Source organism: Salvelinus namaycush, chromosome 28, assembly GCF_016432855.1.
Source record: "Salvelinus namaycush isolate Seneca chromosome 28, SaNama_1.0, whole genome shotgun sequence".
NCBI lineage: Eukaryota > Metazoa > Chordata > Actinopteri > Salmoniformes > Salmonidae > Salvelinus > Salvelinus namaycush.
Genome location: NC_052334.1, coordinates 45,686,717 through 45,710,209, shown reverse-complemented (window position 1 = coordinate 45,710,209; position 23,493 = coordinate 45,686,717). Strand labels below are relative to the sequence as shown.

Sequence of the window (23,493 nt, the reverse complement as noted above, 5' to 3'; positions counted from 1 at the left end):
CTACAGCCCCATCGATGAGAATGGGGGCGTGCTCAGTCCACTTTTTCTTGTAGTCCACAATCATCTCCTTTGTCTTGATCACATTGAGGGAGTGGTTGTTGTCCTGTCACCACATGGCCAGGTCTCTGACCTCCTCCCTATAGGCTGTCTCATCGTTGTCGGTGATCAGGCCTACCACTGTTGTGTCGTCTGCAAACGTAATGATGGTGTTGGAGTCGTGCCTGGCCATGCAGTCATGAGTGAACAGGGAGTACAGGAGGGGACTGAGCACGCACCCCTGAGGGACCCCCGTGTTGAGGATCAGTGTGGCAGATGTGTTGTTACCTAACTTTACCACCTGGGGGCGGCACATCAGGAAGTCCTGGATCCAGTTGCAGATGGAGGTGTTTAGTCCCATGGTCTTAGCTTAGTGATGAGCTTTGAGGGCACTATGGTGTTGAACGATGAGCTGTAGTCAATGAATAGCATTCTCACATAGGTGCTCCTTTTGTCCAGGTGGGAAAGGGCAGTGTGGAGTGCAATAGAGATTACATCATCTGTGGATCTGTTGGGGCGGTACGCAAATTAGAGAGGGTCTAGGGTTTCTGGGATAATGGTGTTGATGTGAGCCATGACCAGCTTTTCAACGCACTTCATGGCTACAGACGTAAGTGCTATGGATCGGTAGTCATTTAGGCAGGTAGTCACTTAGTGTTCTTGGGCACAGGGACTATTGTGGTCTGCTTGAAACATGTTAGTATTACAGACTCAGTCAGGGACAGGTTGAAAATGTCAGTGAAGACACTTGGAGTACACATCCTGGTAATTCGACTGGCCCTGCGGCCTTGTGAATGTTGACCATGTGAATGTTGACCCTCAAGTGCACCTATGATAAAAATTACAGACCTCTACATGCTTTGTAAGTAGGAAAACCTGCAAAATCGGCAGTGTATCAAATACTTGTTCTCCCCACTGTACGTCTCTTTCTCATATAAATCACAGGGATTTGGGCCTCGTTGGGTGTCTTTAGTAAATCATTCGCGTCCGACTCGTTAAAGACGAATCTTCGTCCAATACGAGGTGGGTAATCACTGTCCTGATATCTAGAAGCTCTTTTCACTCATAAGAGACAGTGGCAGAAACATTATGTACAAAATAAGTTACAAATAACGCGGAAAAACACACACAATAGCACAGAGATGGTCGCCTCGCTTTAGGTCCTTAGGAAACTATGCAGTAATTTGTTTTTTATGTATTATTTCTTACATTGTTAGCCCAGAAAATCTCAAGTGTTATTACATACAGCCGGGAACAACTACTGGATGAAAAAGCGACGTCAACTTACCAACAGTACGACCAGGAATACGACTTTCCCGAAGCGGATCCTTCGTTCGGACCTCCTCCCTGGACATGGGATCTTATCCCAGAGGCCGACCCAAAACTACGCGGTCGCCGCAGGAGAGGCAGACGGAGTGGCCTACTGGTCAGACTCAGAAGGCGAGCACATCATCCACCGCATATTATTCGCCAATGTCCAATCTCTAGACAACAAGGTGGATGAAATTAGGGCACGAGTTGCCTTCCAGAGAGACATCAGAGATTGTAACATTCTCTTTTTCACGGAAACATGGCTCACTCAGGATATGCTGTTGGAGTCGGCACAGCCACCTGGATTCTTTGTGCGTCGCGCCGACAGAAGTAAACATCTCTCCGGAAAGAAGAAGGGCGGGGGTGTATGCCTTATGATTAACGACTAATGGTATAATCAAAACAACATACAGGAACTTAAGTCCTTTTGTTCACCTGACCTACAATTCCTCACAATCAAATGCCGACTGCATTATCTACCAAGAGAATTCTCTTCGATTATAGTCAATGCCGTGTATATCCCCCCCCCCCCAAGCAGGTACCTCGGCGGCCCTGAAAGAACTTCACTGGACTCTATGTAAACTGGAAATCATATATCCTGAGGTTGCATTTATTGTAGCTGGGGATTTTAACAAAGCTAATCTGAGGACAAGGCTTCCTAAATTCTATCAGCATTCTGCACCATTGCTACTCTAACTTCCGCGATGCATACAAAGACCTCCCCTGCCCTCCCTGTGGCAAATCTGACCATGACTCCATTTTGTCGCTCCCTGCCTATAGACAGAAACTAAAACAGGAAACGCCCATGCTTAGGTCTATCCAATGCTGGTCTGACCAATCAGATTCCACGCTTCAAGATTGCTTCGATCATGTGGACTGGGATATGTTCCAGGTAGCCTCAGACAACAACATTGATGTATACGCTGACTCGGTGAGCGAGTTTATTAGCAAGTGCATGGGTGATGTGGTCTGGCATTCGCGCAAAACTGAAACTGCGAAACACCACTTTTAAATCATGGCAAGGCGACTGGGAACATGACCGAATACAAACAGTGTAGCTATTCCCTCCGCAAGGCAATCAAATAAGCAGTGTCAGTATAGAGACAAAGTAGAGCCTTAATTCAATGGCTCAAACACAAGACATACAGTGGGGCAAAAAAGTATTTAGTCAGCCACTAATTGTGCAAGTTCTCCCACTTAAAAAGATGAGAGAGGCCTGTAATTTTCATCATAGGTACACTTCAACAATGACAGACAAAATGAGAAAAAAAAAATCCAGAAAATCACATTGTAGGATTTTTTATGAATTTATTTGCAAGGATGCGTTCTCAGCCCTCTCCTGTAGTCCCTGTTCACCCATGACTGCGTGGCCATGCACGCCTCCAACTCAATCATCAAGTTTGCTGACGACACTACAGTGGGAGGCTTGATTACCAACAACGACGAGACGTCCTACAGAGAGGTGAGGGCCCTCGGAGTGTGGTGTCAGGAAAATAACCTCACTCAACGTCAACAAAACAAAGGAGATGATCGTGGACTTCAGGAAAAAGCAGAGGGAGCCCCTGCCTGCTATCATCCAGAAGGCGAGGTCAGTACAGGTGCATCAAAGCTGGGACCGAAAGACAGCTTCTATCTCAAGGCCATCAGACTGTTAAACAGCCATCACTAACATAGATTGGCTACTGCCAACATACAGACTCAAATCTCTGGCCACTTTAATACATTTAATAAATGGATTTAATAAAGGTATCACTAGTCACTTTAATAATGTCTACATATGCTACATTACAAATCGCATATGTATATACTGTATTCCATACCATCTACTGCATCTTGCCTATGCCGCACGGCCATCACTCATCCATATATTTATATGTAAATATTCTTATTCATCCCTTTACATTTGTGTGTATAAGGTAGTTGTTGTGATTTTTGTTAGATTTCTTGTTAGATATTACTGCACTGTCGGAACTAGAAACACAAGCATTTCGCTACACTCGCATTAACATCTGCTAACCATGTGTATGTGACCAATAACATTTGAATTGGTTAGGACACTGTAAAATGGCAGCCATCTCCTCCGGGAGTTTGAGACCTCACTTCAACAATGTTGTGCCTTGCTGAACGCAGCCAAGCACTATAGTATATTCAGTACTACTTTACATTCAGGTCAGTCCAGAGAGCAGTGGCCCAGTCAGTCATTCAATTAGGCTTATCTCCCCAAGGCCTTATCAACTCAACCACCTCTGACCTAGACAGCAGGGGGCCAGAGTTGGGTATAATGAGACACTCCCGTCCCCCACCTTAGCCCTCCAGAACCTGAGCTACCAGGCCAACCCCAGGCTGTAGCTATTTTAGCTTATCTCTGGCTCTGCATATCATCAATACCTTACACACCTCAATGGAACTCCCCGAAACAGGGCAGATGGTTGGTCCCATTCGTGTGCTAAAAGGAGATTTACTTTGAATTGTCCTTAGTGCTCCTTTGTATTATGGGCCTGTTCCATGAGAAAGAGCTTGAAAACAAGGAACATTTACATGTATTAATTAAGCCCCATAATGACCCGGCAAGTGATTATTGGCATGCATTCCCTGGGCTTTTGTAAACTTTGCAGAGCACAGTATGGCTTGGGATCTCCCCCCTTTGAAATGGGTAACAGATTGTGGGAAGAGAGGGCTGAAAGGAGTGCATACACATGCCCACACATTGTGTGATTGGTTGGTTGGAGTAGGGTTTAGAGCAGATCAATTCCTATAGTGACACTAACAAGAATAGAATATGCTATTAGTTCAAATGAATCCTAGCATTTGAATTGCATACTGTTTCACAAAGGCAGACCCCGAAACATCAAAATATATTAAAGTATTTATAATATAAAACAGCCATAATAAAAGTACAGAATGTCAAGTACAGAATGAATTGTCATTGAACAGAATCCCTTTCATTGAAAAAGTTAAACAGGTTCACACCCACAAGGTGTACATATTATACACAAACAATGTAATGATAATTACATTTTAACATCACATATGGCATTAACTTAATTTGCCATTAAAATCAAAGACAACTACTGGGGACTGGAATGGTTGTAATCATCTAGGCCGACTGCTGTGATGTAAGCACTTATATGCTTGTTACCATGTGCAGCCCTCGATGCACAAACCCGTATCCCTACGCCAAGCCACAAAGTTTCATGGCGCATTAACATCAAAGTGTAGTTGTTTAAGAGCTTGTTTTTCTTTTTTTTTCTCATCCAGGCATCAAACAGTTAGTGTGGAGCTTCGAGTCCTACCACTGGACCAATGTAGCCTCGCAAACACAACACACAATGCAAATAAAGAGAAGCGGGGGGGAGGGGGGTTGAGACTGAACAGTGAGGGCACTATTTTTTTCATAATTATATCTGATGGGAAATCCCTTTAAATAATTATTGGCAGCATGCAGGATTGGCAGCCAGATCAAACAAGCCACTGAGCAAAAGCCCTATAAATATATCACATTCCTTCATTCGCTTCAAAAACACACTCCCTGCATTCCCCAACTCCCGTTGTCCCACTCCTTACACTGTAGTTCCTGGTGATGCTTTGGTCTTTTTCAAATACACCTCCGAGTTCCCATCTGTAACCAAATGGCTGAAACCACTTTGGAACGAGGCGAGGAGCCGTCCTGCAGACAAGCAAAGGCAGAGAAATAACAAAAATGCCAAAGTAAAGTTCTTCAGTGACTCAGAATTACAGTACATCACACTTGGAGCTTGAAATCAGGTTTAAAGGCCAAATGTTCAATAAAGAGAGCACCCAGAAAAGGTCACCTAGCACTTAAGTATTACGGGGTTTAAATGTGAATGCTTTAGGCATGCTTCCTAATGAGAACTAGGAGTTCTCAAAGATAAATAATTGTCCAATTCCACTCAAGATGACAACCACAATTCGGTCAATGCCTCAAGGCTGACGGTCAGTGACACTAACCTGTCCAAGTCCTCTGGTTGCTCAGGCTGAAGCTAGTGCACTGAGGAAGGGAGTTACAGATGAAGGCCGCCTCCTTGTTGCTGTGCACCGACAGCATGCAGCCTTGGTGGTTGTACGAGGGCCAGCATCTGTATTCCATATTTCCAGAGGTGCTCATGCCTTTCATGACTGTATAATCTAATGGGGGGGGGGGGGGGGGGGAGAAGAAACACCAGAGTCTTTCAGAGGCGCTGTGGGGCCTGGGCCTTACTCATCTGCTAAACATTTTCATGGGCCGCAAATTAGGAGCGCCTGACCCCCTCCGACCCAACATCAGAACAGAAGTCAACTCATTCACAGTGAGGGGAAGATGGCAGGGGTGTCATGTTACTCCATTGGTACTCCTTCACCTAAACCTACAAGGCCGGGGTTAAAAATGTTGGGGGGGGCATATTAATAGGGGAACAAGCGCTCCAGTTGGGGCATTAGTGCGGCAAACAGAGGGTCACTTCAAGGTTCTTTATAAGAACACTCGGTAGAAGAAAATCATCTGGAAAAAGGGAAGACATTGGGATTATCTGTTTAATTTTAAGTCTTGGACAGTGAGTCTCCCATGTATATCCTCTGTCTACGGAGTTCCAGATACTCGGAAAATTCTAAGTCAACATACGCAGACCATTCATGAGATCTATAGGCCCAGGAATCAGTTTTGCCTGTAACTGAAGACACGTACTGGAGAACTAGAGTCCTAAAAAGGAACTGTGAAACTGCTTTGCCATGACCTAGCAGCTTACAGTGTTAATACATCACAACACTGTTGGTCTAAAGCATTCCTTCATATTCCCAGACTGAGTCCAATCAATCCACTTCCCAGGCTTACTATGATTACTATTCATAATGTAGCTGTATAAACCATTGAGCAGCTTGAGCATGGAAAATACAGCTGCAGGATCTGGGCCAGTCTGGAGCACTGTATAAGCCATTTAGACCAAAGAATCAAAGAAAACAGGAGACTGTGGTAAGAAGGGGTTCACTTCTTACCTCTGATTATTGACGGAGGCGTGTTGTCCAGGTGCAGGCCGGATTTGTACAGATGGAGCATGTCTTCAAAGGCTTCCAGCGTGTCATTCACATCCCCTTTCAGCTCTCCTGGAGAAACACAGCGGAACAGGTCAGCACAGAAAAGGTATGAGTGGAAACACCACTGGAATTGGTCACACGCTTGGTCATATGTGAACAATTTGTTTTTCCTGGTCAGGCCAATGTGGTCGGTCAAAATACCTGACTCTAGTTATGTTCATATGTGGGGGAAATGGTATTGTTCACATGGAAGAGTATGACCAACTCCAACTAGGGCCTAAAGTTTTTCCTAGTCAGGCGCACATGGTTAGGGAAAAACTCTAGGCTCTAACATGACATATGAAAGGGCCATATTATGTCTTTCCAAATTACTAATAGTAATGGCGGGTCATGTTCAGTCTACTCCAGTCCTCACCCGTTGAATTCATGATGTGATCCACCAGATGTCTCAGGGCAGGCGGGGCTTGGTGAGGCAGCAGATAGGTGAAAAAATACCTGAGGCAGGGTAAAAGAAACACTTCTCATTTAGACAAGTCCCGTCACATAATTCATGAAATGTTGACTCTTCATCACAGTATTAAACCAAGCGTGCAGTAAACCTGGCAGAATCATGAGTGAATCCACGTAGCCTACAAAATGGCAGCGTCACAGAACAAAGCGAGCTATAACACATCTCACCCACCTTTCCACCTTTCCAAAGCAGGACAAATTTCACTTTCCACAGCTAGAGATGTGTTTCTATCAAACGGACTTATTATGGATAAAAGTATGTGCGTGATGACATGGTGCACATAAAAATAACTTTTGCGGTTAAATTCCATCAAGCATCAAGCTAATCAAGTGCACTTTCACCACCCTTATTTAATCTATAGCCTAATGAACTACATGATTTCCATCACGTGACTCCAAGTTTACCTAGATATGATGGTTATTATATCAATATTTGCACTGCCATTTCTCGCAAAAATCATTTTACCGGTAGAAAAATATCCCACCATGTCGAACAAACAAATTGTCTGTCGGCATTTATAAAATTGTCCCGACATGAAATGGTTGGATGGAAACCTGGTTATTGAAGATACTCCGTTAAGCATGTTTTTTAGTCTAGCAGAAGCTTAGGCTTCATCTGGATCTGGGAAACTATCCCTAGGAGTGCAGCAATGACATCTCACCAACCTGGCAAAACACTTGAAAATGGCTCTGTTTTTTTTACCCAGATTTAGCCTAGCAATTGGAGTGCAGCTATATTACCTGTAGGCGTTGTAGAGATTCCTCATCTCGTTGAGGCCCTCACACACTCCCTGGGCCGAGCAGGGCAGGCTGAAGTTGCGGAGGGGAAACTGTAAGATGCAGTCCTGGTCCATCTGACAGGCAGGCTCCGACACGCTGGCGTCATCCAGGTCTGTGAGCTTCAGCTCCCCAGACACCATGACAAACTGACGGGGCTGGAAGTCCAACAGAGCCACTGAGCCCAGAGGGGAGTGGGAGAGGTAGTGGAGGAGCCTCACCAGGCCCAAACAAACCTGAGGGAAAAAATGTACAGGTTGGATGTTGTTGACATTATGGTTGCCATTGTCTACTCTGTTGTCCATTGACACGTACAGTATATGTCATATGTACTTGGTGACATGAGGATAATGGCATCGTACGTGATAGTATTCTTGTGACTGCCTGCTCTTTCGCCTATGTCCTGTGGTATGTAAAAAACATGTGCAAGAAAATACTAAAGTGTTGTGTGACAACTTGCTAATACATTGTGGTTACAAGTGTAATTAAAAGGTTACAACACAGGTTTATGGGCAACGTCCTGTAAAGTGTTACCCACTCTAAAAAGGAAAGAAGAAAACGGATTATATTGCACAAAGACTCTTCTTGTATCACACTGCTTTTTCGGAACATTTCTGCAGTTGCTGCTTCACATCACATCTATGCTTACTACCACATTCCTGTATAACATGAGCCATAGAAGAATTGTCAAGATGAAACAAAGCGGTGAAACAAGCATCATGCCGGGACAGCCCACAAAGAAATGAAACGAGTAGCATTTGCTACGCGTTGACGCGGCAGAAAATGATTTTGTCACGCTGCAAACATAGTTGGGACATTAGGTAACCCGACGAGTCGGTAGAACGTCTCACAGTGCAGCCACAGCACTATAAAAACAGAGGTGGATGAAACCAAACACCTTTTTGGATGACTCTACAGCAGTGATGCGTTTTGCAGTGAAGCGTTTTGCTCCGAGAGACCAGGCACGTTGAAAGAAGTGTTCCTTTAACACCTCACCCCTACTGTTGCTCACTGTTACTCATTTCTCACTTTCGTGGATGGTTGAAATTACTTGGCCTGAAGGACTCTTCACCATGTGTTATGATACGTACATATTTGGAAACAGGAACACTTATGTACTTCTGGACATATACCCACGCACACTCATGCATGCTCCCTCACACACATGCACACACGGTCAGTGTCACACACACAGTACGCACTACGCACACTAGAAGATAGTAGAGGGCTTAAGGCGCGAGAAGCGGGGACCGACATTCGAGATCCGCCTGAACGCAGACATCTGTCCTTCGGAGTATTTGATCAGGCTCAGTTGGAATGGAGATGGGGCCTGGGTTAATCCACTCCAGGCTAAGAATGTCATCCTCCAACAGCAGCTCCTTCTCCACCCCCCATCCCCACCCCAGGTATGCCCCAGAGGGAGCCAGGGGGTGGGCCACTCCTGATTAACACTCTCTCCAGGGATGTGGAGGAGGAGGGGCGTGGTAGAGAGAGGGAGATTAAGTGTGTGTGTGTGTGTGTGTGAGTGAGAGATCAGAGAGAGACAGAGGGCCTAGTGGTCTTCTTACCCGAAATCGTTCCTCCCAGGGGCTCTGTAGGAGCTGGATCATCTGCAGTGGGAAGCCCTGCTCCAGGATGGCTGTGATGCCTCCTGCCCCCACACTGTCCTCGCAGTGGCCTCGGAGCTGCAGAAAGGAAATATGTTATACTGCATTATTAGTGTCACAGTAAACCTGACACCGGGAATGTAAACTAGTAAAGCATAGGGAGAAAAGTATGTGAGCGCGGAATTATATTATCAAAACACATGTTCTCAGGACAAACCAGTAAAATGTGGTGTTCTACTCTGGCCTATTACAGTGAATAGGTGCAAGTGCGCTCACAAAGGTATTCATTAAACTGTTACACGGTAGCCTGTAAACAGGTTAGGATTGTTTACATTCAAGTTGCAAATTTGACCGTAATGGATTGATCAAATAGACTTTGGTGATTGTTATACCTATTCCAGGTTAACAGACAGAAAGGGACATTGTATCTCCTCCAGCTGCTGATGCAGAACTGCGACCCAAGGGCAGTTCAAGAGGTTTAATTGAATTACATGAGAAGGTCCTACAGATGCAGTGAGGCTTTTCATCAATATTACACATGCAGCAGAGCATATATAGGCACAGGGAAGCAGTTAGCTCCTTAAAAAGACAGCAAAGTCGCATCAATGTGGTTGACGTTTGTAGGTTTCTAGCACTGTAGGCCATGTTGTCTGTAACGCTTATATTGTGTGTTTGTGATGTATGTAAGCTTCTGACACCTTGATTAGCCTATACACCCTGGAGATCAATAAAGTTATATTCTACATTTTTACCTTCGGCTAATTATTTATTTAATGAATAATACTTTATTCGCGTACCTTTATGATGTTTGGATGTTGCAGTCTCTGCAATAAAACGATTTCTTTTTTCAGTTTAAAAGACACGAGCTCGTGACAGCCCAAGGGGTCTTTAAAATCCTCGAGACATCTCCCCATGTCAGTTCCTTGATCGTACACCGTTTTCAATGCCACAGACTGTCCCTCCGATAGCACAACTTTAAGGACTATTTTGGTATAGCCCGAGCCAAGGATATCCACAACTTTCATATCAACAAGCTGATCACAGCCAATATGATCCTTATTCATTCTAATAGATCCACTGGAAACGTAATTCTCATTCTCCAAACTAATATCCACATGGTTACTTTCAAATGATTGGTGCTGCCCAAAGTGTCCCGATTCATCCAATAACCTCTTTACCCCAGAAGAGATGAGGAAAGGAAGAATTTCCTTGCGTCTTTCGTTGAGTTCATGAACTAATCCGTTACGCTCCATAACAAAACCATCCTCAATAGTTCCATTGGTAAAAATTCCTTTATGAACTCTGAAGTGCCAACTGTTCACAAAAAGTCTTAAAGAAAAGACCAGAAAAGCTAAAAGTGCCGCGGCGCACAGAGAGCTGCCCATCGTTGACATTTCGTGCGCGGTTCAAAGGAAAACGCACTGAACTTCAATCGGACGAAGACCTCTTCTGTAGTCATGACAAGAGAGAAAGGTTGAGCTCGTAGTTTTCACCTCTTGTGGCACGCCCACCAGAGGCGTGTCTCCCATTAAAAGTAAAATCCTGCCCCTGATTTAGCTGGTGCAGAGTAATGTGGAACATATGGAATTATTTTAAGATACCTTGGATAATTTAGCTACTTGATTTAGAATGATAGGACCCTTTAGGTATACAGTGCTTTCTGAAAGTATTCCAACCCGCTCCCTTTCTCCACGTTTTGTTACATTACAGCCTTATTCTAAAATGGATGAAATTATTTTTTTCACTCATCTATCTATCTACACACAATACCCCATGGTGACAAAGCAAAAAAACGTTTTTAGAAATGTTTGTAAATTTATTACAAATAAAAAACAGAAATAGCTTATACAGTACCAGTCAAAAGTTTTGACACACCTACTCATTAAAGGGTTTTTCTTAATTTTACTATTTTCTACATTGTAGAATAATAGTGAAGACATCAAAACTATGAAATAACACATATGGAATCATGTATATAGACTCTTCAAAGTAGCCCCCCTTTGTCTTAATGACAGCTTTGCACACTCTTGGCAATCTCTCAACCAGCTTCATGAGGTAGTCACCTGGAATGCATTTCAATTAACAGGTGTGCCTTGTTAAAAGTTCATTTGTGGAATTTCTTTCCTTCTTAATGCATTTGAGCCAATCAGTTGTGTTGTGAAGGTAGGGGTGGTATTCAGAAGATAGCCCTATTTGGTAAAAAATCAAGTCCATATTATGGCAAGAACAGCTCAAATAAGCAAAGAGACATGACAGTCCATCATTACTTTAAGACATGAAAGTCAGACAATTCGGAACATTTCAAGTACTTTGAAGGTTTCTTCAAGTGCAGTCGCAAAAACAATCAAGAGCTATTATGAAACTGGCTCTCATGAGGACCGCTACAGGAAAGGAAGACCCTGAGTTACCTCTGCTGCAGAGGATAAGTTCATTAGAGTTACCAGCCTCAGAAATTACAGCCCAAATAAATACTTCACAGAGTTCAAGTAATACATCTCAACATCAACTGTTCAGAGGAGACTGTGTGAATCAGGCCTTCATGGTAGAATTGCTGCAAAGAATCCACTACTAAAGGACACCAATAATAAGAAGAGACTTGCTTGGACCAAGAAACACGAGCAATGGACATTAGACCAGTGGAAATCTGTCCTTTGGTCTGATTAAATTAGACCAAATTAGAGATTTTTGGTTCCAACCGCCGTGTCTTTGTCAGACGCAGAGTAGGTGATCGGACATGATTTGGAAAGGCACACACCTGTCTATATAAGGTCCCATACTTTACAGTGCATGTCAGAGCAAAAACCAAAGGAATTGTCTGTAGATCTCCGAGACCATGTGAGATTGTGTCAAGGCACAGATCTGGGGAAGGGTATTAAAACATCTATGCAGCATTGAAGGTCCCCAAGAACACAGTGGCCTCCATCATTCTTAAATGGAATTAGTCTGCAACCACCAAGACTCTTCGTATCGCTAGCCAGCAGCCAAACTGACCAATCGGGGGAGCAAGCCTACTTGAAGGTAACAGCGCTTACTATTGCCCCTAGTGGCCGGTTTCCACGTCGTCTCTTGACGTCCTCAGACATGGCTAGATGTCGAATACTGACTTGTGTCATGGGTGACCTGGCTGTCTTTTCTGCACATTTTGCTATGAGGTTGAGAGAATTATACATTTTTAAAGCTAATTTCCTGCTTTTCTACACATTTTGCCATGAAGCTGACAGAACATTTTGCAGTTTTACAGCTAATTTCCTATGGTCCCCTTTACCTTGCGGGGGCTGCGGGTGTGTGTGGTACACCAGTGCCTAGGCAAAAAAAGAAGAGTGAGACCATGCACGCGTGCTCGCATGCATACACACATTGAACACAGTGGCTTTTTAGCAGGATATGGGCATCAATAATCAACAGCAAAAAATAAAACTGTTTGCACCTTGCAATAGTATGTTTCCTACTCTACATGCCAAAGAGGCATGTTTGGTCTACATCAGTGGTTCTCAACCAGGGGTAGTACCCATGTGGGTGCTTGGCCTATCCCCATTGAGTACTTAAGAAGACTCTTGAGACCATAGGCTACTGGTAAAATGCATAAGGGGGTACTTGGTGGTACAGTAACCAAAAAAGGTTGAGAACCACGTTTCCATCTGAACATTCAACAACGTTGTGTCCTGCTGAACGCAGCCCAGGACTGACATCAGTCTCTCATACCTCTCAGGCGGTCGATAAGTTCTGAGTGTGTCTTTCCAGTGGACATCCATGCCATGGTTCTTGACAGCAGCACACCCATAGGGACTGCCACTACAGCCAGTCTGAACACTGCTTGCATCTCCTACACTGGTGGAGCTCCCTGACAATGTCAATAAAAACACATACTGTCACACAAAGACCCCATTGCAAGGTATGTTCAGACCGACTGACACGCGCGCACACACAACTGAATAAATACAGACACATGCAAGCATTGTTCAACAGGTGGCAGTAAAGCACCAAAAGCCCAAAGCTGGTGTGGCGAACAGTACACAAAATATGGTGACTAGTAGTCTAACAGTAATATACAGGTAACTGCCAAAATAAAGGAAACAATTGAGTAAATGAGGGATATAAAGTATATTCAAAGCAAGTGCTTCCACACAGGTGTGGTTCCTGAGTTAATGAAACAATTAACATTCCATAGCCTAATGCTGAGGGTCATGTATAAAAATGCCCAGTTGCCCATTATTATGGCTACCATGACTAGAAGAAGAGATCTCTGTGACTTTGAAAGAGGGGTCTCAAAAGGAGCGTAGGGGGTTTAAAGGGTGTGTGTGTGTCTCTCAGTCACCAGATCTCAACCCAGAACACCTTTGGGAGATTCTGGAGGGGCGCCAGAGACAGCGTTTCAACCACCACCCACAAAACACCAAATTATGGAATTTCTTGTGAAAGAATGATGTTGCATCCCTCCAATAGTGTTCCAGACACTATGCCAAGGTGCATTAAAGCTGTCCTGGCCGCTCGTGGTGGCACCACGCCCTATTAAGACACTTTATGTTGGAGTTTTCCTTATTTTGGCAGTTTCCTATATCTTATACAGAGGGGATTAACTTAGCATGTTATTAAATAAATGAATGCTGAAAATAGATGAGAGACTTTAGTCTGAGGATACCTTTGCACACACCAGTGTCACAGACTTTACATTGAAAAGAACAGTTTGAAAATTATCAAATCTAAACTAACAGTAAAATTCGATATCTTAATTAATATAAAATAAACATAATTAATAATTATTTGAGAGATAATGAACGTAAACATATTCATGCAGATGGATGAAATAACCATAGTGGCACACTTTTCAAATTGTGTCTGTTTTAGATGGCCTTTTTGACGGGCATCAGACTGGCACCGCACAGTATTCATCAGCAAAATGGCATAATCTTCTGATGGGTACAGTGGCAGAGCAAAAACAGCTAGCCAATTGCCAGTGCTGGAGAAATGAACTGGAGCTCTACTTAAATGAAAGCCCAGCAGTCCTGTTTGGAAGCACTAACTATAGGTTTAATGGCATTAAACATGTAACATAGCTGAATTATTAACCAATACTCTCCATCCTAGACCGAAGGTCAGATTAGATGATTCATTGTTAAATGTTCACAGTTCACACTTTCCTCACTGAAATATATAATATGGATGGTCATTTGGGAACAATAATTCTGAGAGCATGCCTTTTTGTACTCCTTGCCCCTTTATATTCCTATCTATTGTCATAAGCAACATCTTGCCTTTGAGAACATTTGTATCGTTCTCCCCTATTAGGCAAATCTTTCCACTCAGTCCTGAGCTGTCAATACATTTAAAACATTGCTCACATCACAAGTCACTGGGAAGAGATCTGCCATGGGAAATTACCATGGGTGTCGGTTCAGATCCACTCCTTATCTGGAGCAGACAAAGCTATAGGTGGACTGGGGATATAGCGACTTTAGCGAGCTGGGGGCATTAGCCTCAAGACATGATCAAACCTCACAGCTTATTTACAGACTGGATGTAGCTACAACACAACACTGACTTACAATGTAGATGATAAACCCAGTTTTATATCTGTCACATGAGAATCCAACGGCAATGGGAAGATTGAAGCTCAATCTAAGTACTTTACATCTCTAGGCCTACTTAAGGATAGGGTCTATTTTTCTCAATTTCCGCCTGACTGATGTGCCCAAAGTAAACTGCCTGTTACTCAGGCCCAGAAGCCAGAATATGCATATAATTGGTAGCATTGGATAGAAAACACTTTGAAGTTTGTAGAAATTTTAAAATAATGTATGAGACTATAACACAATTGATATGGCAGGCATAAATCCAAAGAACAATCAACCAGATTTTTTTTTTGAGCTCCCAGGCTATTATAATGGAAAGCTATGGGTTCTATGTAATTCCAGCTCCCAGATTGCAATTCCTGTGGCTTCCACTCGATGTCAACAGTCTTTGTTCATTGTTTCAGGCTTTGTCCTTCAAAAACTAGCAAGAATTTGGAGTTTTTGCACAAAGAGTCCCGGTACAATATCAGTCTGTTGGCGCGCAACGAAGAGGACGCACGCTTACTAATTTTACTTTTCTATTGAACATACTTCCTTCCGTATAAAATATTATAGTTTATTTACATTTGAGGAAACCTGATGATTAAATAGAAACGTAGTTTGTTTTGTTTGAACAAAGTTTAGCAGTAGCTTTTTGGACTCCTTTGTCTGCATGTTGAATGAGTGGATTACTGAAATCGATGGCACCAACTAAACTGACTTTTTGGGATATAAAAAATGATTTTATCTAACAGAACGACCATTCATGTTGTAGCTGGGACCCTTGCGATTGCAAACAGAGGAAGATTTTCAAAAGTAAGTGATTTATTTAATCGCTATTTGTGATTTTATGAAGCCTGTGCTGGTTGAAAAATATGTTAATGTGGGGTGCCGTCCTCAAACAATTGCATGGTATGCTTTCGCTGTAAAGCCTATTGTAAAATCGGACAATGCAGTAAGATTAACAAGAATTTAAGCTTTTAAACGATATAAGATACTTGTATGTTCATAAATGTTTACTATTACGATTATTTATTTGAATTGCGCGCCCTCCAATTTCTCCGGATGTTGTCGACAGGTGTCGTGCTAGCGGGACGCCTAGCCGTAGCCTAGTATCACTTAAACGTATATAAATGTATCTTAAGAACTAAAAGTCATATTTAAAATGTTATTAAAAGTTAAGCCTATAATATGAAAGCTAATATGAAATCTACGGTTTCTCCCAAAAAAAGGGACCGCTTGGAACATGTATATCTAAATTTGAAATACATCAACAAGTTCTTGACATAATACGCTAGTCTGTAGGCATATTTCAAATGTTATAGTCAGTAATCTAAGAATCTCAGCACTAAGGCATACATCAAAAAGTAATGGTTCCTCTAGGAAATGGACTGCTTTGCTTGGACCGTTGAAATCACATTTTTTGGACACTTTGACAAGTCGTTGATAAAGTTTGATTTCCAGACTGTGTTTCTATGGCAGACAGTGCAAAAGGTGTTAAAAAACGAGATTTTTAACCAATTTTGCTCACTGGGTGCCTCAGTGTCAAAAAGACCATTGATCTTTCCTCCAGCCTACACTAATGGGTTCAGTGTTGAGGTGTCTGCATTATGATTAATCTGTAGACACAGACCAGCTGGCGTGCCACTGATCATTCACCAGAGCAGCCTGCATTATGTCTTTATGAAGATGGAGTAACCCAAGGAAGAGCACACTTGCTCTTCCTCTCTGGTCCCAGAGAGGACAGAAGAGTGTATCAGCAGAAAAGCATCATCACCCGATGGCTACGGTGAGGGTAGAACTACAGGTTACCACCTAGGAATATGATCTGGAGATATACTTGAATTAATGGAGTACTGCAATTCCATTTGGAAGCAAAACTAAGATGGAATGTATAGACACAAACTCACTTTCTTGACAATTTCCTTCACAACAGCTCTGCGCTGCTCTGCGAAGGGCAAGAAGTATGAATGACCTGACTTCTGCAGAGGCCGTATCACGGTAAATGCTGGACGGCCAATGAAGACGTCGGATTGACCATACAGCGCCTTTTACAGTGCTGCAGGTAGCCTAGCGGTTCAGAGCATTGGGCCAGTAACCAAAAGGTTGCTGGTTCAAATTCCTCAGTCAACTAGATGAAAAATATGCCGATGTGCCCTTGAACAAGGCACTTAATCCTAATTGCTCCTGGAAGTCGCTCTGGATAGGAGCGTCTGCTAAATGGCTAAAATGTAAATGTAGTTCAGTAAATAGGGATTGATTTAGGAATTGGACATCAACATTGTACATGCTGAAACTCTGCTGACCACCAGAGATGACGACGTCAAGCACCATTAGTAATTGCATTAGGCCCAAAGACAACACGAGGAAGAAAAAATGATATCTTCACCCACTTCTTCCATAAACATCAGTTATTGTTCATTTCATCCACTGCAGTCCCTATCCACGGGACTCTCTTATGAATGTGGACAGGCGGAGCATCTCTTTGCCTAATTGGGCCTTCAAGCAACGCAACAATACTTTAGAAATGTCATTCCTTACCCAATTAAATTTGGTTTGCCTACTCAAGGCAAACATTGATTACTGAAAATTCCAGTGTACATTTGACAAATGGCAAGCACTGCTACTGTAGGGGTTATACAGAAATACACTTTTCCCTCGGTCTGTCTTCTGACAGTGAGATACCGGTGGTGTCACTGTGTCCTCCCAACACTGTGTGCCCAGAGGCCCGGGCGACTTTGATCCAAACCAAAGGGGACCAGTCTGACAGCTGCAGCCTCTCCAGGCCCTCCTCCTCCCAGCTCTACCACCAAGTCTTACAGGGCGACGCCTACGATTCGCCACGGACCCAACGATGTCACTGTTGTGGCCATCACAAGCCAATCAAAGGCAATGCGTGTCTGGAGTCACACCCAATTACTGTGTGCCGTCCTCACGTCGACTGGTCTCGGCGCTTTCAAGACCAGTTGCACCTGCAGCCCATCCTTTTCCTGTCACAACGCTGTCCGCTGCCACTGGCTGCACGGATCCCATGACAGCGGTGGCCCCCACAAGTCCAAGCAGCATCAAGTGGTCACAGTCAGGTCTGTCGTCTATATATACACTGTACATACATTAGCATATTATCATGGAAAAATATAATCTCCAAACAAGGTCAATGACACAGAATTATGTTTCTATTTTAGGGATGACCGACTCTACTGGATCCCTAGAAAGTCAGTTTCCACAACAACAAGATCATTGTGTGAATAAAAATGACCGACAATTTACCTTGCGACCAATTGTACTCAGTGCATGGCAGTAATTAGGACAACAATCTTTAGCTCTTAATTTAGCTATACAACATGGTCATAAGATCAAGATAGTACTGTGTGACTCAAAATATGAGTACTGGTGACCAATGTTTCAAGATGTAATGTTCAATGTTGTACTTAGATTTTCCTAGAGATATATAGTACTCTCATTATGTAAAGAGAGACTCTTTTCCTGTGGCATTTCCTTGACAGTTACTCCCAGGTGGTAGTGAAGTATCCTCTGGCGGTGCTCGTCGGGTGTGCAGTGGTCCTCCTAAGATGCTCCCTAGCCGGCCTGTTAATTGGTCCCCTACCAGACTTCTCTGACCCGCTGATGGTGAATGTCTCCCTCGGCAGCACTGTGGCTTTCTCTGCCAAATTCCTATCAAACCAGATGCTACTGTAAACCCTTTTTCTGCTCGCTCCCTGCCTCTTTTAAAAAGCTGCAGCAGATAAAGTAGTAGACACGGCACATCTCTCAAAAAAATGCTATGTCTTGTCAGCTCAGAAATACAAGTGAAAGCATATCAGTGCAAATGCAGGTCTAATGAACAGTTGAAGTTGAAAGTTTACATACACATAGGTTGGAGTTATTAAAACTAATTTTTCAACCACTCCACAAGTTTTGGCAAGTCTGTTCGGACATCTACTTTGTGCATGACACAAGTCATCTTTCCAACAAATGTTACAGATTATTTCACTTATAATTCACTGTATCACAATTCCAGTGGATCAGAAGTTTACATACACTAAGTTGACTGTGTCTTTAAACAGCTTGGAAAATTCCATAAAATTATGTCATGGCTTTAGAAGGTTTTGATAGGCTAATTGACATAATTTGAGTCAATTGGAAGTGTACCTGTGGATGTATTTCAAGGCCTACCTTCAAACTCAGTGCCTCTTTGCTTGACATCATGGGAAAATCTAACGAAATCATCAAAAACCTCAATAAAAAAATTGTAGACCTCCACAAGTCTGGTTCATCCTTGGGAGCAATTTCCAAATGCCTGAAGGTACCACGTTCATCTCTACCAACAATAGTACGCAAGTATAAACACCATGGGACCACGCAGCCATCATACCGCTCAGGAAGGAGATGTGTTCTGTCTCCTAGAGATGAACGTACTTTGGTGCGAAAAGTGCAAATCAATCCCAGAACAACAGCAAAGGAGGACTACAAACCTAACTCAGTTACACCAGCTCTGTCAGGAGGAATGGGCCAAAATTCACCCAACTTATTGTGGGAAGCTTGTGGAAGGCTACCCGAAATGTTTGACCCAAATTAAACAATTTAAAGGAAATACTAATTGAGTGTATGTAAACTTCTGACCCACTGGGAATGTGATGAAAGAAATAAAAGCTGAAATAAATCATTCTCTTTACTATTATTCTGACATTTCACATTCTTAAAATAAAGTGATGATCCTAACTGACCTAAAACAGGGAATCTTTACTAGGATTAAATGTCAGGAATTGTGAAAAACTGAGTTTAAATGTATTTGGCTAAGGTGTATGTAAACGTCCGACTTCAACTGTAGGTATTGACCCGCTAATTCATCATTCCAGTGTTCACTTTCAGTTATGTAAGAATATAAGCAGTCACTCTAGCTCCATTTTTGTAAGTGAAGACTGAGGACAGTCTTTGATGAGGGGTGCCATGTTCTTTCCGCCATCTGTGTTATCACAGGAGACTGCTACACCCAACTGGTCTTCTGCTCGGGAAACTCTGCCAGTCTTTGGAGCCTGAAGGCGATCTACTCCATGTGTGAGGTGGAGTAGTCCAGGGTAGGTGACTAGGTCTTTACTCATCTTAAATCAGTTAACCATCTGCCCTTTTCCATCATTACTAACCATACCATGAAATCAGGGAGCCAACTCAAACAAATTAAAGACCATTCTGGGATACAGAACTTGGCAGACACCGATATAATACAAAAAAATGGTGTGCTATTCTTTATTTGAAAGAAAATAAAGTTGTTATGGATCCCCATTGGGTGACAATTTATTTATTTTACCTTTATTTTACTAGGCAAGTCAGTTAAGAATACATTCTTATTTTCAATGACAGCCTAGGAACAGTGGGTTAACTGCCTTGTTCAGGGGCAGAACGACAGATTTTTACCTTGTCAGCTCGGGGATTCGATTTTGCAACATTTCGGTTAGAAGTCCAATGCTCTAACCACTAGGCTACCTGCCGCCGACAATAAGTTATGTGATGATAAGTTGCAAAAAAATCGGCACCTTTCATTTTGCTCTTGTAATAAAAGGTAGATGGAACATAATTATATAGTTTTTGCCATGGGTAGAGTGAGAATAAATTATCATAGAAGTCCATAGATGTGTTAAAATGACAAACTTCTCTTCTCCATGTTTCAGATTCGTTCACAACCCCACTTCCAAGATCTCTGCAAGCAACATATCTGTTTGGAAGTGGACGGTGCCATGATCAGGGGCGGTTACTGTCCAAGTTGGTCATTGGGAAACTACCTTGGCATTTCTCAGCAATGCCTCATCCTGTCTCAGCCTGACATCTTTGCAGGTGACGGAGAGTCTTCACCTACTCCGCTTTTGCACCCCATACTACCACGATGGAAGCGTGGTGGTGTATTGTGCAGAGAGGGGCAAGCAAGGTCACTGTGCATCTGTGCCGACTCGGTGGAAACACTCGTGCAGTATTCCAGATATTGCATTACCTGGTTGATTAGGACTTCCTAGGGCGATAGACAATAGAATATCAGGTCCCCACATTGAAATATAGCCTCCTGTTTCTACCGGTGGAAAAAGGAGATCGCTTGATGGAGATATACATGAACAGCCTTGAAGATCGTGAGCTTATATACAAGAACACTACTATTACAGGAATGGACCTAGGCATCAAGCAAAAGCTATTCAAGTATTTTTTGGCTAGGGATGCCATCTACCCTGTTCTGGCTGTAGTTTCGCTGTTCCTCAACATGGCCCTTTATTTGCGGTCACTTTTCCTATCAGCACTGTCTTTACTCGCAATTGTGAGTTCGCTCTTGGCTTCCTATTTCTTCTACAAAGTGGTTTTCCAGCTGACATTCCTCAACTTAGCTTCAGCTCTCGTCCTGTTCGGCAGTTGCTCTAATCCGACTTTTACTGATTTCTGGAACCCACAACTTTCCCAGAATCCACCCGCTTCTCTAGAGAAGAGAGTCAATCGAGTTCTCCAAGAGGTTGAATATTTGATACTTGCATCCGGACTGACTTCTAGTGCCACGTTTTTCTCAGGGTTCCTGAGCAGCATCACAGCAGTGTGATGCTTTACTGTGTACCTGGGAACTGCATCCTTAATATGTACTCTCTCCGCCCTTGCGTGGTTGCCCAGCTCTCTCACTTTGTGTGAGCGCTGCACTGCGGCTGCCTTAGTTACTGTTCAGACCTGGAAGCCTTACGGCACGAAAAGCCCTGGCGGGTTCTGGGACACGAGTTCACGAAAGCAATGCCTCTTCACCTTTGGTCAGAAGCTACAAGGGTTGAAGCGGGGACTGTCCGACACCGCCAATGTACTTTTCCTGAAAAATCCTCCCTTGTGGAGTGGTCAAGTTCAGATACATTTGACACTCTGACTTGCAACAATGTCTAAGTTCAGAGACCCTTGTGGTTACTGGGTTCTCCATAGCCCTAACCTTTGCCTTGCTTCTTCTGACCACATGGAATATTCCACTGAGTATTTATGGCACTGCTGCTGTTGGAGAAAGTGTTTTTGTCACCATCGGTCTGCTTGTCCTTCTAGAATGGCAGCTTAGTGGTGTGGAGGCACTCTGCATATCAGCTGCTGCTGGGCTGTCTTGACTTTTTAGCCAACTACTGCATATCATATAATTCAGCTCTACACGCTGATAGAACTGGAAGAGTTGCGCATTCTCTGAGAATAATGGTTTGTCCTGTAGCAATAGGATCCGTGGCCTTTTGCTGTGCGGGCATCATTATGCTCCCTACTACTGCCTCGTTGTTCAGAAAGCTGGGGATATTCCTACTTCTGGTGAAATGTGTAGCATGTGGATTTGCCACCTTTTTCCAATCCCTATGTTGCTTTTTCAGTCCCCAAAAAAACTGTGGTAAAATAATGTTGCCATGTTCATCTAAACAGGGAACTGAAGGTCTGCCATCCTGCTCAGCATCAGAACATAGGTCCTCGACCTCTGCAGTCAACGGGGCTTTTGGGAGATCAAGAGTTCGAAGGAATTTCAATAAAGACCAGGGTAATTACCTTTACCCAAACCAACAGCGCCAAAGACAGCGACAGGTAGGGGGCGGAAGGGAGCCAGAGCAGTATGCGCTTCAGCCATTGGCTTATCAGCTAAGTGAAAGCTTTGAGAACAGCACGTGCACTAGTAAGCTATCCAACAGACCCTCAGTTCTCTCGGATGACATTCAGTTTGGTGGGCTGAGTCCCAGGAGAGATGTGGAGAGGAGCAACATTGAGGCAGATAGTGAAGAGATCTGTAGTAGGCACCACAAAGGCTGTCACTCACCCCCGGCTTTGTAAACCTCTTCCCCATACAAAGAGAACACCCTACGGCCAGTAGTTGCTCCTCTAGGTGACCTGGCTAATGAAAGGCTCTTGTGCAAGATGTACAGAGGACAGTCTGCTGGCATCAAGCACTGGAACGTATCGCTGTCCTCTTCCTCAAGTATTGAGGAGACCATAATTAATCAAACAATAGAAACAGTTTACCAGCCATCCCTCTCAAAGGATGAGGCCCCCAATAGTCCATTTGAGCATCACCCCCCCAAACGCCTACTGTCAACTCAGAGTTCATTTGACGCGCTAGAAGATTCCAATGAGACGTGGCTGAGTGATACTGAACCTGGACCCTCAAACCAACAGATATCTATTGAGGCAGAGGGAGAACTTGAACCACAACCAGGGCACCTTAACGGACAGAGAGACACCCTACGACTCTCCCTGAGAGAGACCACCTATGAGAGCCTCTCCCGGATGTGGGAGGGGTCATACAAGCCAGAGCGAAGGACCAGTTATGTTGCTAAAAAGTAAACCAGATTCGCCTGATGTATGGATCGAACGAGATGGGCCAAGGGAAGATACAAACTGAACGTGATTTCAAAATAATCTAAGCATGTGTTCAGTTCATCATCAGTCAGCTTCATTCGCTCAATCAGAAACTATCCTTTGATAAAGTATTATCATAAACAGGTCTAGTTAATGCAGATACTGCTTCATGCGGAATGTTGTGTTGTGACAAAGATACTTCATAATGGATTGAAAATTCACAGCTAGACAGACACTGGAACTTGGATAATCACTGGTCTTTTTGTCTTTTTGTCTTGAACCACAAATTGAATAATTTCCCAATACATTTTAGATGTGAGAGAAGGTGTTCTTTTGTTTGAACG

The 23,493-nt window shown here is 43.3% G+C and overlaps 1 protein-coding gene and 1 pseudogene across 1 annotated transcript; one reads left to right on the top strand and one right to left on the bottom strand.

Annotated features, from left to right (window-relative positions):
* Positions 1-4,907: 4,907 nt before the first annotated feature.
* LOC120023375 (extracellular tyrosine-protein kinase PKDCC-like) lies at positions 4,908-10,294 on the bottom strand. The gene is made up of 7 exons (XM_038967379.1): positions 10,067-10,294; positions 9,231-9,347; positions 7,627-7,898; positions 6,791-6,870; positions 6,337-6,444; positions 5,317-5,493; positions 4,908-5,014 (listed from the first exon to the last, which is right to left on the bottom strand). Exons 1-7 carry the CDS (start codon positions 10,292-10,294, stop codon positions 4,908-4,910), a joined length of 1,089 nt encoding a protein of 362 aa, XP_038823307.1.
* Positions 10,295-16,784: 6,490 nt separating this feature from the next.
* On the top strand, positions 16,785-23,192 carry LOC120023374 (annotated as a pseudogene).
* Positions 23,193-23,493: the final 301 nt, after the last annotated feature.